This window comes from Gopherus evgoodei, chromosome 2, assembly GCF_007399415.2.
Source record: "Gopherus evgoodei ecotype Sinaloan lineage chromosome 2, rGopEvg1_v1.p, whole genome shotgun sequence".
NCBI lineage: Eukaryota > Metazoa > Chordata > Testudines > Testudinidae > Gopherus > Gopherus evgoodei.
Window position 1 is genome coordinate 85,300,667 of NC_044323.1, and position 17,080 is coordinate 85,317,746.

Genomic DNA, 17,080 nt, shown 5'->3' on the forward strand with positions numbered 1-17,080 from the left:
GAATACTGCATGCAGTGCTGGGTCACCCCATCTTGAAAAAGATATTAGCAACTGAAAAGGTACACAGAACGGCAACAAAAATTATTAAGGCTAAACTTCCATATGAGGAGAGGTTAAAAGATGGGACTATTCATATTGGAAAAGAGATGATTAAGGGGGGAATATGATAGAACTCTACAAAATCATGACTGGGGAGGAGAAAGTGAATAAGGAAGTGTTATTTACTCCTTCACATAACACAAAAACAGGGATCACCCAATGAAATGAATGGACAGCAGGTTCAAAGCGAACAAACTGAAGTATTTCTTCACAAAATGCACAGTCAACCCGTGGAACTCATTGCCATGGGATGCTGAAAAGACCAAAAGTATAACTGGGTTAAAAAAAGAATTAGATAAGTTAATGGAGGACAGCTAATAGACACTGATGGGCCTAAAATGGTCAGGGATGCAACCCCATACTTTGGGTGTCCTTAGGCCTCTGACTAGCTGATGCTGGGAGTGGACAACAGGTGATGGATCACTTGATTGCCATGTTCTGTTCATATTCTCTGAAGCATCTGGCACTGGCCACTGTTGGAAAACAGGATACTGGGCTAGATGGACCATTGGTCTGACCCAGTATGGCCATTCTTATGTTATCCTAAGAAAAAAATCCAGCATGCGTCTCCAATTATGTGGAACACTAATGTTTGACAGCCTGGAATGATCAATACAAGTCAAGTCAGTAGTTTCATTCAATTTACTAAAATCACCAGAAATACCATGTCCCTGGTGGTAAAGGAAGCAAGGAGGCTCACACTGTAATATGATAACACCTTGCTAAACAGAGAGATTTGATTATTTTTACTTGGTGCAGAATTCAAATGGCCTGCATATTTCTGTGTCCCCTGCACACAAAAATGCAAATCTGCCAAGGGGGGTGGGGGGAGAGATAGAGAGGAGGAGGAGGAGGAGGAGAAGAAAACACTTGCAGGAGGAAGGCCTTTCCTGGAGCCAGAAATGTAGCAGCCTGCCTGCATAGTAATATTGTTAATGTCCCTATTGTTAGTTAACTGTTCCCATTCTTAGTCAATTCCCGCAGGAGCATAAAACCTGTAAAAGTTTTAAGGGCCCTACATTGCCACAGTGATGTAAACCCTTATAAATTACAGTAAGGGAATCAGCTAGGAAGATCTATGTACTTTCTCACATTTTTCCTGTGCCAAAGTGGCACAATGGGGTTAGATTACAGTTCAGAATTTATTTTACTTACCCATTTAAAAAAAATAATTAAAAAAAAGACTTTGAGGACAAATAAAACATTTACCAAGCAGTTAATAAAATATCAGGACAATCAGAAGCAAGCACTTCCCAAAGTACCCAGTCAAGTCCAGGACAATGATTAGCAAAACTGTACTACTTTCATGTGTGGAAGTCTGAGCAATTTAAAATGACTTTCTACTTATTTTTTTTCCTCTTTGGTGTTCTGTAATGTAATTTAAATGAAAATCCAGAATTATAACTTGAATGCAGGGTATTAGTTACCAAGTGTTTTTAAACTTAACTTTCTTGTGTTTAGGAAATGCTGAATAGTTATTGTGATATTTTCTGTATTGTAGTTCAAATAAATTACCTAAACAATTGAAACTGGTGTGATTATATTGCATTATTTTGACAAATAAAATATGCCAAATTTTGAATTTTTTGGTGCAGAATCCCCCCAGGAGTAATGATTACATTATTGCATAATGTTAAGCTAAGAGTTGTAATGATTAACATTTCATTTCTTATGTTTACATTATCAGTGATATGTAAAGATGTTAAAACTTCCTAAACAAACAGTAAAACACAAACATTGGCCATTTACTCACCCCAACCATCACTTGGTAAAAAGCTATGTCAATAAATAGAACTACACTTAGGTTAGATCAAGTACATAGCACACTTTTTTATCTTACATAAAATATAATTGAAGACTAATTGACAATGGCTGTTAATGCTGACAACTAGTTATGTAAATGGTGATGTTTCAAGAAAATAAAGCTGAATACAAGTTAATTTTCCAAGCAGAGAATCTCATAAATCTCACTCTGAGTGCAATTACTAATCTGAATACAAACAATGCCAGAGAGTATATTGTTTTCTTTCAGGTAGTTCCTATGGCAAATCATTGCTTAATAACAGAACTACAGTTGAGACAGAAGAAATCCCTTCTCATCAGTCTCTAATAAGAGCTACTCTTACTGACATAATAAAGATTAGACTATAACTGAATACTCATTTCAAAATATTCACTATCTACTGAAGCAATACAGCAACAATCTCCCCTTCCAATTTTTATGCATTGCCATCATATTTTAAAAGGTTTCCTTGAGATTTTCAGTAAGGTGTACAGCATGTACAATTGGGAGTGTCAAGAGGCCAAGGGCCTTTTGCTGGTGTATGCTCTATGTTAAAGAAAAGTGAAAAGTTAAGACTTCATTACAAATCTGCGTATTCAACTTAATATGAAATCATTTCATCATGAACAAAATCACTTTTCTATATACTTGAATTTGTTTCTGAGCATGGATAGAAGTATGATAAGGTAAACACCATTAGAATGAGACTTTAAAACTGTTTATAAATGTATTTTTAATGAACATGAGGTATTTACCAAAATGAAAGAGAAATTCAAATAATTTATAATTTTACTTAAGTGTCTCAAGGTCTACTTGATCGAACAGTAAAGATTGTTTACCAGACACTAGTAAACTTGTACAGGCACTACAAGCTTCCTTCTCCTTTACTTAAAGAGGAATCTCTCCACTGGTCCACAATCCACTGTTTTTGCCCATCTACCATTTAGTTGTGTATATTCTAACCAGCAATGGAATACCAAAAGCCACAAAAGTTCCCTACCTAGTTGTTAAACTACCATTCCCTTCAATCCAAGCAACTTCAATACACTGAGTATCTGGGGGCAATGGAAAATAAACTGAATATAATATCAATATAAATAAATAAATCACAAAGGATACTATACTGATTGACATGTATGAAAGAGTAGTGATTGAGAGGGGGCTAGGTAGACAAAACAGTGCTGCATAATCCTGGGGATACTGCTACCTCTGGACATACTTCAAACCAAACTCTCAGTAAGGTGATATCTTAGTGGTCATCATCTTTTTGTTTCAAGAATGTGGGGCCAGATCCTGAGCTGGATATCAGTGTTTTGCCTCAGTTCAGACCAGCTGATAATTAGGAACATAAAGTTCACAATGGAGCTACAGCCAGCACCATATCTATAGAAAATGTTATTATAGGATACAGAATTAGGGAAGAAAAATGAGCAAGATAGAATGAGAAAAGGAAACAAATGCAAAATAAAACATTTGGTTATAAACATTACAAGAAAATATACCGGAAAAGATTAAAATTTAGCTTAACAAGCTTATAAAGCAGCAAGCTGAATATCTATGTCAACATATTTGAGTGCAGCCACCTTTTCAGCACATGCATTTAAAAAAATGTTAAGTCAACACAATATACCCCCGACTTGTGTTTCAAATAAAAATATTTCACTACCAAAACTCTGTGCTGTTAATCTTTCATCTGTAGCCAAAACTAGTTTTACCCAGTTTCTTTTTCCATTATGTAATTCACAAAGATCTTTTTTCCCTTGACAAATTGAAAAAAAATTAGATAAAGCAACATAACTACAAATATTTTTTCTTTTTGTCTGTCATGCACTAAAATATACTTACTATAACCTGAGCCCAAATATATAGTATATGCTACAGTTAGCAATTCTCTTATCCCCAGTCCCTTACTTTTCCTGTAACTTTGTATTTATGAGGAACAATATTAAAACTTGCGTATTCCATTACACTGGAATTTTGTTTGATAGCTTCTGTAACACTGCTTGCTTTTCACATTACTCAGATAGGATCTGCTATTCAATAAACCTAGCCTGAAAAACATGATTTATTGCATCAGCAGTCTGGTTCCTTCAGATACTTGTATGTATAGCTAATTTAGCTTACCCTCTATTTATTACATGAAAACCTTAATGACTATATGCAACACATGTAGACAAATCTTATGATTTCCCCTCTAACAAAGAATGGAATCTAGAACTTACCATCCGGAAATTGCTCAGCATCATCATCAAACATAGCTTCTTTCAAAGCAGATTTGTTAAAAGAACTGATACTATCTGAGTAATTGTACGGGTTATAATCTCGTGAACGTGGAGAAGAGTGGGGAGGCATTGTGTTAAGTAATGATGTTTTGTTATCAAGAGCTGTTCGGCCTGTATCAATTGCTCCACCTCCTGCTCTCAGATCCGCTATTCCAGAGCCACTGCAAATCTGCCAGGAAAAAATAAAAACACCCCTCCCCATAAACATATTAAATATCTCACTCACTTTTTAGTTCGCTATTCCTCTTAGGTTAACAGTAGCAAATAACAGTCTTGTCTACATAGGGAAGTTAGTGTGCAGCAAGCTAGGTGTACATTTACTGCACTCTAGCTACTTTACACTAATTCCTTTGTGAAGACTCCTATTGTGCACTAAAAGTGCTTTTGGGTGGTTTAGCTTTTAGTATACTTTAAAATCCAGTACTTTAAAGGGTTAAGCTAAAGCACATGACGGCCCTCTTAGCACACAGTAACAGTGTCCACATGTGGGGGTTGTACAGAGTAGGTAATGGGCTGTAAATGCACACCCTAAATTGCTGTGTGCTAAGTTCTCATGTAGACAATCCAAAGACAAGCTACAAAGTTTGCGAGATTCCATGGGTGCCACAGAATACCAACTAACATCTTAAATTGGCTCATTGTTTCTCAACACTTATGGCTTGTGTAAACTTATGGCTTGAACACTTAGTTTGCAGCAGGCTGAGTTGTAAATCTACTCTATACTATTGTGCCGTTCACTAAGTGTCCATCTGAGCCCTGCTGCCATGTACTGAGCACCCTAAAGCAGAGGTTCTCAAACTGTGGTCCATGGATAGTTTCCTCTAAGATGCGCGCCTGGATGGCCACACACAAGAGAATGAAGGGTGACCCACCTAATCAGTGGAGTCATGCAGGCATGGCTACATTGATTAGGTCCCTGAACCCTGGAGAAGATGCACATATTTGGTGAGGTGGTGGTCTTGGAACGATTAGGAGGGAGGGGGCAGTGGGGTGACTAGGGGGATGGGGAATTTGGGATGTGCAGGGCTGCGGCAGCCAGAGAAAGAGGCGACTTTCTCCAGCTCCTGGGCTGCAGTTGCTGGGGAGAGATGGCCCTCTTTCCCAGCCTCAGCTCAGGGGCTGCTGCAGTGGGGGAGAGAGGGAGAGACCCGTACTCCTTCCCAGCCCCAGCTCCGGGGCTGCCATGGCAGGGGAGAGAGGGCACATCCATCGCATTAGAAAGGTAAGACTACTGATATTAAAGTATGAGTTGTGTGCTTTTATTTGTAGAACAAAAAACGATTATTATTATTAAGATTTTTTCTTATATAGCGGTTTTATCCAAAGCTCTTTACAATAATTAGCTAATGGTACAAACAACATTTGGAAAGATCATTAAGTGGTTTGCTGAGACCCTCAGCAATTTTCAAGTGATCTGCGAAAAAAAGGTTCGAGAACCACTGCCCTAGGGAACTTTTAGTGCACAGAAGTAGGGACCTAACAAACCCATAGTGAACAGCACGCTAGTGCAGGATAGATTTAAATGCTACTCTGGTGTGAACTAAGTGTTCATTTAGATGAGCCCTCAGAAAGCTTAGCTTTCCTCTCAAATGGTATGTATGAACATTGCCTAAAAAGGACTTAGGAGTTTGAACTGAACACAAAACAGCAACATTTTCATAGGGGAAGCTTAGAGTTAGGTATTTAAATCTATATTTAAGCATCTAAATAACTGGCCTGATTTTCAGTTGTGTTGATCTTGAGTTCCAGAACTATAGATACCCAAGTTTGAAAAATTTGCCCACAGCTTTTAAACACTATAAAACATTTGTTTGGACTTGCTCCTTTTGAGGGACAAACATCAAAACGTGTCTAGAATTCTTTTTACTCAAAGTTTTGCTCTTTGAAAGAGATTTCATGAAGTACATATTTCATTCAAATGATATTATTTGGGGACAGAAATCATACAGTCTCTCTCCAGTGCAACAGCAAGAATATAAAGCAGATCACTTAGTCTAAAACAGGTAACACCAATAAGCAGTTGTAAGTTAAAACTAAAGCCATAGTCCAACAGGCTTTAAAGTGCTGGCATTCTATATAGACTTGATAGCAGCATGACTTTTTGTAGTTAGAATTTGACAGCTCTAACATAAACAGGTTACTTTAAGACTAGAAATACAATTTTCAAAAGCATCTAAGTGCCTTAAGGAGCCTCAGTCCCATTTTCAAAAGGTTGATAGGAATGGATAGGCATTTAAGACCTTGAGTCTCACTGAAAGTCAATAGGATTTAGGATCATAAAGGCCTACGGCACTTTTGAAAATGGTACTTAGGTGCTCTGAAAATTCTACCCCAGATATACAAATCAATTTAAAGAGAATTCAGCTGTACTTAATCAGCTCCTCGCGTTGTCATTCAAACACTCACTGAATCACCATCGTCCTTTTTGGAATCTCGTTTTACAGGCTCATTCATATCTTCCTGACTACGGAAACTGAAGTTCTGAATGGCTTCAGTGACGCCACGAAGAGAACTATAAATATCTTCAGAATTCATGTTTTCTGTGTCATAATCGAATGCACTGTAGATCCAGGGAAAACATGGAAGAAGGAGATAAAAAGGTTCAATTTATTTTCTATTATTTTACTGACGAGTGGGGCTACAGGAGTGGAACCACACTCCTGGGGGAGCTGTGGTGGCTGCCTCTCAATGGCACCCCTGCCTTCCTTTGTTAAGGAGACCACCAATGACTGATACTTGGAGTTCAAGTGGTGGAACTGGATGGCCAACAAGGGGGTTTGCTTATTTAGGAATAGCAGCAAGAGGAAGCAGACTATTGCTCCAGTCTCTACTGCTTAAAGTATTAATGCCTTGAGCTTCTGCACAGTTTCTCTATTAAATATAAAATATAAAACTATTACAGTGAACTTGCCTACACTTTTAACATTTAAAATTTCTAACTACTAAATCCATCAGCATCAAAAACATGACCTATGAAATCCTCTAGACTGGTAGAAATGGCTATTAAGCTGTAGAGCATTTCACTGGTTACTTCCTTTTACCCTCCAAAATTTTAAGTTGTCTGGAGATTGGTCCTAGTTAATAGTTTTTAATAAGTGATTATTCTAAGTACCCAATGGTTGATTTAACTTGGGTAAAATTCTTTCTGCAGTTTTTGGTGAGGTTGGAATTCAGGAGAACACACAAAAAAACCCATAACACCAAGTTTACATGTAAAGTTAGAATGTAGCATTATATTACCTTGGTGACAAAGTATTCTGTGATGTATTGGTTGGGGAAGTGAGAGGACTGGACCAACTGGCTGGTGAACGTGGCGTAGGTCTTGTTAAAGGACTTCCCATTGACCCCTATGAAAAAATGGTATTCTAGTAAAAAATAACATTTCCTTTTAAATTAATGTTATATTTATTTTTTAACACCAGAAAAGTTCTGAGACTAGCTAGCTAGATAAAAACAAGGAGTCCTTGTGGCACCTTAGAGAGTAAAATTTATTTGGGCATAAGATTTTGTGGGCTAAAACCCACTTCATCAGATGCATGGAGTGGAAAATACAGTAGAGAGGTATAAATACACAGCATATGAAAAGATGGGAGTTGCCTTACCAAGTGGTAGTGGTCAGTGCTAACGAGCCAATTCAGTTAAAGTGGAAGTGGGCTAGTCTCAATAGCTGACAAGAAGGGGTGGAAATAACTTTTGTAGTGCTAATGAGGCCAAGGTAATCATGGTGGCTCATTTCAAACAGTTAACAAGAAGGTATGAGTATTAGCAGGGGGAAATTAGTTTTTGTAGTGACCCATCCACTCCCAATCTTTATTCAGGCCTAATTTGATGGTGTCCAGTTTGCAAATTAATTTCAGTTCTGCAATTTCTCGTGGGAGTCTGTTTTTGAAATTTTTTGTTGAAGAACTGCCACTTTTAAGTCATGCATCTGACAAAGTGGGTATTCACCCACGAAAGCTCATACTCCAAAATGTCTGTTAGTCTATAAGGTGCCACAGGATTCTTTGCTGCTTTTACAGATCCAGACTAACACGGCTACCCCTCTGATACTTTTAAGTCTGTTATTGACTGCCCAGGGATATATGCCATCATGTGCCAGCAATGCCCCTTTGCCATGTACCTTGGCCAGACTGGACAGTCTACACACAAAAGAATAAATGGACACAAATCTGACATCAGGAATGATAACGTTCAAAAACCAGTAGGAGAACACTTCCATCTTCCTGGACACTCAACAACAGACTTAAAAGTGGCAATTCTTCAACTAAAAAACTTCAAAAACAGACTCCAACGAGAAACTGCAGAACTGGAATTAATGTGCAAACTGGATATCATCAAATTAGGCCTGAATAAAGACTGGGAGTGGATGGGTCACTACAAAAGCTAATTTCCCGCTACTGATACCCACACCTTCTTGTTAACTGTTTGAAATTGGCTACCTTGATTACATTGGCTTCATTAGCACTACAAAAGTGATTTCCACTCCCTCTTGTTAACTGCTGAGAATAGCCCACTTCCACCTTAATTGAATTGGCTCGTTAGCATTGACCCCCCCCCACTTGATAAAGCAACTCCCCTCTTTTCATATGCTGTATATTTATACCCCTCTACAGTATTTTCCACTCCATGCATCTGATGAAGTGGGTTTTGGCTCACAAAAGCTTATGCCCAAATAAATTTGTTAGTCTCTAAGGTACCACCAGGACTCCTTGTTGTTTTTGCTGATACAGACTAACACAACTACCACTCTGAAACCTAGCTAGATATAAGTAATTTCAGAAACTAAAGAAATAGGCATGAGATATATTACTGTTTATGAAAGTTAAGAGCACCAAGAGCTAACATGATCAGTTTACTTAAAAGTAATAATGCTGAGAATTCTCAACTTTTTGAAATACATATATACACACACCTCTTTTTAAAATAAGAATATTGTTAACTATAAATTAAGGGAGATTCCTAATTAGAAGCCCCATGCAAATAAATAAAACCCAACTGAAAATCATAATAAAAAAAAACCAGTTACCTACTTTCACGTAACTGTTCTTCGAGATGCCTTGTTCATGTCCATTCCAAGAAGGTGTGCGCAGTCGTCAGAAGGAGTTTCCTCTAGCATTATCCATCGAGTTGGCTGTGGAGCTTGCTGGAGTTGCGCCTTCAGGCGATGTATATAGGCCCCTGATGATCCACCGCCTCTGCAGTTTCTTTGGAGTACTCTGACAGAGGGGCAGGTAGATGCTTCTTGGAATGGACATGACCAACACATCTCAAAGAACAACAGTTAAGAGAAGGTAGCTAACTGTTTTTTCTTCTTCAAGTGCATGCTCATGTAGATTCCAAGTAGGTGACTCCCAAGCATCTCCTAGGAGGAGGGGTTGGAGCTCAGTGGGTGGCAGACTGCAGCACTGCTCTGCCAAATGCGGCATCATCTCTGGCCTGCTGCGTAATTGCTCAGCGCAATGTAAAGGTGTGGATTGATGAGACATCACTGCCATGCAGTGATCTTGAATAGGGACTTGTGCCAGGAACACCACTGAGGATGCCTGGCCCCTGTGGAATATGCCATCAGCTCAGGGGCAGGTATCTTTGCCAGATCATAGCGTGCCCTGATGCAGTCCATGAAGAGATTCTTTGAGACGAAACTGGAAGACCCTTCATTCGCTTTGCAATCTCAATGAAGAGTTGCATTGATTTCCCAAACGGCTTTGTTCTTTTGATGTAAAAGGCTAACACTTGCCTGACATCCAGTTCCATGCTCCCAGTTCCTAGCATGTGGCTTAGGAAAGAACACCAGAAGAAATATATCCTGGTTTATGTGGAATTGTGAAACTACCTTGGGAGAAAAGGTGGGTGGGGCACAACTGCACTTTGTCCTTACAGAAGACAGTATATGCGGGCTCAGAAGTTAAGACCTTAAGCTCAGACACCCTCCTGTCTGAAGTTATAGCCACCAAGAACGCTATTTTCCAGGAGATGGAGAGAAGAGATCATGTTGCTAGGGACTCAAAGGGAAGACCCATCAGTCTTGAGAGTACCAGATTGAGATCCCATAGGGGGATCAGTTGTCTTGAGGGTACAGTCTATCTAGTCCTTTGAGGAAGCAGCCAACCATAGGGTTAGTGAAAACTGACCGGCCAGCCAAATCGGGATGGAAAACCAAGATAGTGGCAAGGTGCACCTTTATTGATGACAATGACAGGCTCTGCTATTTCAGATGTTATAAATAGTCCAGGATAAAGGGAACTGATGACTGTAAAGGAAGAGTGTCCTTTTGTAATGACCAAATAGAGAATCGCTTCCACATAGCCGAATAAGTGACTCTTATTGGTTTCCTACTGCCAAGAACCACCTTCCTAACCAGGTCTGAGCATGTGAGCTCCAAGGGGTTTAGCCATGGAGTTTCCAAGCCGTGAGATAGAGAGATTCTAGATTGGGATGCTGGAGGCGGCTGTGTTCCTGCGTGATCAAGACCAGGACCAGGGGCAAGGTTATGGGCGTGTCCACTGACAGGCCGAGGAGCATGGTGAGCCAGTGCTGACATGGCCACACTGGTGCTATTAAGATCATTGATGCTCCCTCTCTTCTGACTTTTTGCAGGACCTTGTGTACAAGTGGGAAGGGTGGGAATGCATGCAGTAGGTTATCCTTCGAAGGGAGGCGAAAAGCATCCAGGAGCCCAGGCTGTGATTCAGGAAGGAATACAACTGCTGACACTTCCTGTTGTGCCTGTTGAGAACAAGTCTATCTGGGGAAACCCCCATCATTGGAAGACGTTGATCACGACATCCAAATGGAGGGACTACTCGTGATTGTGAAAGGACCTGCTGAGATGATCAGCCAGCTCATTCTGAAAGCCCGGAATGTACGATGCCTTTACATGTATCGAGTGGGCAATGCAGAAATCCTACAGTTTGAGAGCTTCCTGGCATAGAGAAGAGGAGCGAGCACCACCCTGTCTGTTTATATAGATCATTGTTGAATTGTCGGTCAATACCGATACACATCTGCCCTCCAGATGGGTTTGGAACGTCTGGCAAGCAAGGCAAACCGCTCTTAGCAACTTGACATTGATGTGCAACTAAAGTTCTGCCTGGGACCAGAGACCTGAGTCCTGAGACCTGAGTCTTCCTAGATGTACCTCCACAATCCCATTGCCTCTGTGACTAGAGACAGCAAGGGTTGGAGCCTGCACACACCGCTCTTGTGGGTTGAGCCACCACAGGAGGGACTTGATAACTGGAGGAGGAAGAGTGACTATTGTATGTAGGCGGTCTTGGTTTGGCCTGTATACTGAGGCAGCCAGGCCTGCAGACCCAGTATCTCACATACTGAACTACATATGTACAAGCGGCCATATGACCAAGAAGCTTCAGGCAATTTCACGCCGTAGTAGTGGGGTATCATTGTAAGCCCCCTAATGGCATCCATGGTCAGAAAATGGAATTCTGGAGGGACTGCTTTGGCTTGACCTGAGTCTAGGAGAGCTCCTAGTGATGAACTCTATCCTCTGCGTGTGAGTTAGAGTTGACTGTGTCACATTCAGTATCAGCCTGAGCCTGTCAAAAGTCAACCGTACCAGGTTCACATGCTCCTCCACCTGAACTCTGGTGCAGAACTTGATTAGCAAGTCGTCTAGTATGGGAATACTAGTACCTGTCGCCTCCTCAGGAAGGCATCTACAACCAACATGCATTTGGTGAACACCTGAGGGGGTGAGAACTGTAAACTGATAATGGGTGGTGTTGACCACAAAGTGAAGGAACCGTCTGTGGGACAGGACTATCGAAACATGAAAGTACATGCCTTTCAAGTTGAGGGCAGCGTTCCAGTCCTCCAGATCCAGTGAGGGGATAATGGAAGCCAGGGAGACCATGTAGAACTTCAATTTTTTCATGAATCTGTTAAGGTTTCACACGTCTAGAATAGGCCTGAGCCTGCCCTTGGACTTTGGAATTAGGAAATATCGGGAATAAAACTCCTTGCCCCAGAACTCCTGAGGGACCTCCTCTACTGTTCCAGCTTCTAGGCGCATTTGTAACTCCTGTATGAGAAGTTGCTCGTGAGAAGGGTCCCTGAAGAGGGAAAGGGAAGGGGTGGGAGGGATGGAACAGAATGAGAGAATATCCCAATTCAACCATGAATAAGACACATTGATCCAAGGTGATCCAGGTCTAGCCATGGTAGAAATGGGATAGACAGTTCACAAAATGGAGGAAAGGATCTGGGATTTTACTTGGTGCATCACTCACAGGTGCACCTTCAAAAGTTTTGCTTGGGACCAGAAGACTGCCTCACTGAGCCCTGGCTCTGGGTGGATGAGGGCTGAGGTGGCCTCCTCCTATTATTTTTGTCCTGCTTCCTGTTTTAATCCTGTCTAGGATGAGTAGGGCAGAAGAATGGGGGAGGCTGATGTTTGAAATGCTTCTTTTGTGGGGCTGGTATATGGAGCCTGAGAGATTTTAATGTCGCTTGCTAGTCTTTGAGACTGTGGAGCTTAGAGTCTGTTTGCTCCAAGAACAGCCTTGATATATCGAAGGGCAAGTCCTGAACTGTTCGCTGGACTTCATGCGGGAAGCCTGAAGCTTGCAGCCACGAGCTCTTTCACATGGCTATACTAGTTGACATCATGCAGGTTGCCACCGAGTCAAATGTGGCTTACAATGAGGTCCTTGCTATGACCTTGTCCTCTTCGATGATGGTCCTAAACTCTAACCAGGATTCAGCTGGAAGCAACTCTTTAAACTTAGTCACAGTGTTCCAAGAACTGAAATTGTAGAGGTTGAGGACCACCTGCTGGTTGACAATCAGAAGTTGGAGCCCTATGTTAGGGTAGACCTTTCGGCCAAAGAGGTCCACCTTCTTTGCCTTCTTAGATTTTTTGGGTCCAACATGGGCTGTGCCAGTTGAGGATGGAGAGCTGACTCTATAAGGAGTAGTTTTAGCCTAAAGTCTCTCTCCTTTTTGGTTCTTGGGTGGAACCTTGGCAGATCTTGTACCTGTCCATCTGGTGGGCCTCCCCCAAGCACTTTAAACAAGAGTCGTGGGGGTCACCCCTTGACATAGGTTTCTGGAAGGACCCGCACAGCTTCTGGCATGCCCCAGTCCCCAGGAGAAGAACGCAGTGGGGGAGAACCCAAACAGAAACATATCTAACTATAAAAACTACTTGAAACACTAATTAACACTAAGTTACCTATTTACAGGTACAAAGAGAAAGACCACTAGGGGACTGAGACGAAAGCAGCTCCAATGACTGTCATGGGCGGTAAGAAGGAACTGAAGAGATGGCGAGTTGGCAGTCACCTATATACACCACGATGAAGGCATGACTCCAGGGGGCTCCACAGCCGATCCGACAGGTATGACTAGGAGAAAGCCTTTCAACGATTGCATGCAGTACGCGCATACCTACTTGGAATTGACATCAGCAAGCCCTCGAATAAGAACAACCTATATTAAGATGAAGATGAAAGTAAGTATCAGTAGCTTCAGAGCAAAAAAATAAGTGTAAATACCTGACCACCATTGCCCGTATTCCGGAGATGGTTGTGGAGAAGCTTTGTTGCTCCATCCTGAAATGTTTTTGGTAAAGCACCCAGTAACATTGTGAACTCTGGGGTATTTAGTTCAAATAGGGCAATCAGCACTGACTGTGCAGCCTAGAGCAAAAAAATATTAACGAAAACTATATGTGAATTTTTGTTTTAAAAATGTTAGATATTGAAAATTGCTTTATTTTACCAATCAGGATTCCAGAGAAAGGAGTAATCAAAAAAGAGAGCAGAAATGCAATGCTGTTTTCTTGAAGTTTTTATATAATTAAAATAGGTATATAGGTAGACGTGATTAAAAAACAAACAATGGACATTTGCTGGTCACACACTGATGACCCTTTTACTTCCCATAATCCTCCTAGCAACAAGTTATTTTGAGATATTCTCCCAAAGTGCTTTGTACTAGTAACAACAGATGAAATGACAAACAAAATGGCATGATGACTTAAGTAATTTTGGCATTAAAACAGAATTGTGTCCAAATGACAGAAGACTCATATTTAGCAGAATACCTCAGACATGATGGAAGCCAACTTGCTACACCTGTCTCTTCCCCAGACACTTTCTGGTGAGCTCTCAGGTGGGTTGACCCACAAGTTTATCAACTGAGAATCCTTATTTTTTATCTTAAAAGTTAGCAAATAGATTTGTTAAGCTGGAGAACAGTAGGCTTAGTTCTGTGGTCTGATCATAGGTCTTTATCTTACGTCGACTCCCCCAAGATCACATGGGGAGTCATTTAACTTCTTTCTTCTTCAGTTTCCCTTATCTACCAAATATGAACAATAACCTTGCGAGGTAAATGTTTTAAGAATTAATTTAGCAGACTGCAAAACACTTTGAAGATGAAAAGTAAAATTTGAAGAATTAGTATTAGAGCTTCTGGCTTGCTGCATAATTTTTTTGATTTTAAGTTTTTATTTGTTAGGCAATTTATAGATCCTCCCTGCCTTTACGGGGAAAATACTTGTTTTTAAACTGGTGTTTTTAAATTGTTTTCCTTGACTTGTATCAAAAGCACAGCTTTTTAATGACAGTAGAATGTTCTTAGTTAGGAAGTGTATTTGTTAGCTAACATTTTTAGCTGATTTAGTAGCATTTATACAATTTAGTCAATGCTGATTTGAGAGGCCAAAAGGTTTGTCAGCGTGGCAAGAGGCCAGTCACGTATCAGTGAAAGGCGGGATACTGTTGAATTACACAGACTTACTTAATACTTTAATCTGGAATCAGCTTGATACCAGAATGAACCACTTATATCTAGCAGCTCACCAACAAGCCATGCGCTGGACAGAACCAGTCTAATGCTTGAATAAATGACAGACAACTTGCTTAAGTACCAAAATATTTAAAGTAATTTAGAAAATTCCTTCAGATATTTCTCTTTTTCTCTTCAGAGTACTAAACTGTAGCAACTTTAGGCGGACGGCTAACACTGAAAACATATATCAGCACATATTCATGTTTGTGTTTAAATGTAATTAAGTAAAATTATTAAAATGTTAAACACAAATTTGCTGTGAACAACTGTTCTTCACTGGTGAGTGGCTACATGTTTAAACCTCTTTCTCCTTTCTGTTCTAGTGTCTCCACTTCAATGCAATTTGAGTTAATAAAAACCTCAGGGAAATTGACAGATTCATCAACTCCTAACTGGTTAAACTTACAAATACAGGGCTAGTAGTGATTCATTGATCTCTTTGCCAATTGAGACATAAATCCCCCCAGAACTCTAAAGTTTCCAGATTGTACCTGTAGCTAATCTTATATGCAACCTTGTGTTATTACTGTCACTCTTATCTTCTCTCTCTTCTCTGTTGTATTTTAAGCCCTTACCCCCAGGCATCATTCAAAATGATTTAGAATTTAAGCTTTCCGGGGTACAAGTGTATTTTATACTTGTACGGAGCCCATCACAATAAGGCTCAAATCCTGCCATCTCTAGGTATTGCGGCTTCTAATTATGCACATTTTATTTGGATACTGTAGGCGATTTTGAGAAGGAGCATGTGTCAATATGTTCTTATAATTGGGGGTCAAATTGAGAAATAAAAATGGTATTCCCAAGGTCTGCCCACAAATGAAGTTTTATTTTTGTGTCTCAGGTAGAGCTACATTCACAGCAGATTTTTATAATGTGATTGTCTATTTTTTTTCTTACATACTTTGACCACCAAACAGTTATCAATTTTGATGTTTAATTGGTCATTATTTTGCTTCATAGTAAACTATGCCTTTAAATGATTTGGGCTAATTCACAACCCTCTCGCAACTATTATTTCAGGCTAGCTGTAGATGGATGCACATATCACTGTTTTGGTTTACATACTGTTGACCTAAAAAATTTGACCTTTGAAACTAGGAATGCTAGAGACTTTTCATTAAAAACAAACCCAAAATAAAACTGAAAACACAGCTGAGATTCTGGAGCACAGAATGCTAGCCTCCAGAAAAAAGTCCCAGTTCAATGACCAACAGCAAATGGTCCACTGAAAATGCTCATACTGGAAAACGTCATTTGTACAAAGTAGGTGGAAAAAAGCTGCTTTGTTTTAATATAATTGAAAAGTTCATTTAAAAAAGTTACCACCTATTAAAAACAGAGCAAGTTGCTGTGAATGGTTATGATGTATCTAATTTTTCATTCAAATCTATTTAAGTGAAAACCATTTAAACCACATAGTTTAATAATGTCAGGATACCACTTTTGAAGATTTACTGGTGTAATCTTGACGCTCAGGGCAACTGGCTATTGCAAGTGGCTCTCTGACAGTAACAAAAAGATGAGAAAATGTAATTACATGAAGTGTTCCAGATGATAAAGCTCACTGGCAGCTCCTTCATGATTCAGTTACTTATTGACATAAGAACCCATACTAGAGATTCTAATCATCAGATAAGATACAATACCATGTGCCTTACTACTTAAACTTCACTGATTTAGGTTAAAGAGATCCCTGAATATAAAGCTCTAGAAAAAAGAGTTATCAGGTCTTGAAAAATTCACTTGCTCAGTGTGAATATGAAACTTCTCTGGACAAGTACCACCAAACCCTACAGAATCTTAAGCTTTCATTTAAAAAAAGATGAAGTCCAGGTTTTTCAAAAATGATGCCTAAAGTTAGGTTTCTAAATAATTATTTATGGATCTACTGTATGGTCCCTACTCCTGAAAAAAAAATCAAGCACTTTGGGCGCCTAAAATATGAACATAGGAATCTAACTTTTGAAATTATTGGCTTACATTTCTAGCCTTCTGCAGTTGTGAAGTTAAATTCCAAAATGTGAACCAAGTGCAAAGTGAATTAATGCCGTCTCCTTTAGTCAGCAGTCTGCTCCTGTACCTCCTATGCTTAAAACTT

At 39.9% G+C, this 17,080-nt stretch overlaps 1 protein-coding gene across 30 annotated transcripts in view; it reads right to left on the reverse strand.

Moving 5' to 3' along the window:
* Positions 1-17,080, reverse strand: part of CLASP2 (cytoplasmic linker associated protein 2) — a 292,183-nt gene that overhangs the window by 23,025 nt on the left and 252,078 nt on the right. For all 30 annotated transcript variants that reach the window (XM_030551253.1, XM_030551246.1, XM_030551236.1 and 27 more), the window contains 4 exons: positions 13,680-13,823; positions 7,405-7,511; positions 6,571-6,724; positions 4,105-4,333 (listed from right to left, as the gene is read on the reverse strand). In XM_030551253.1, the coding sequence (XP_030407113.1) occupies positions 4,105-4,333; positions 6,571-6,724; positions 7,405-7,511; positions 13,680-13,823 (634 nt within the window). The remainder of the gene's footprint in view (positions 1-4,104; positions 4,334-6,570; positions 6,725-7,404; positions 7,512-13,679; positions 13,824-17,080) is intronic.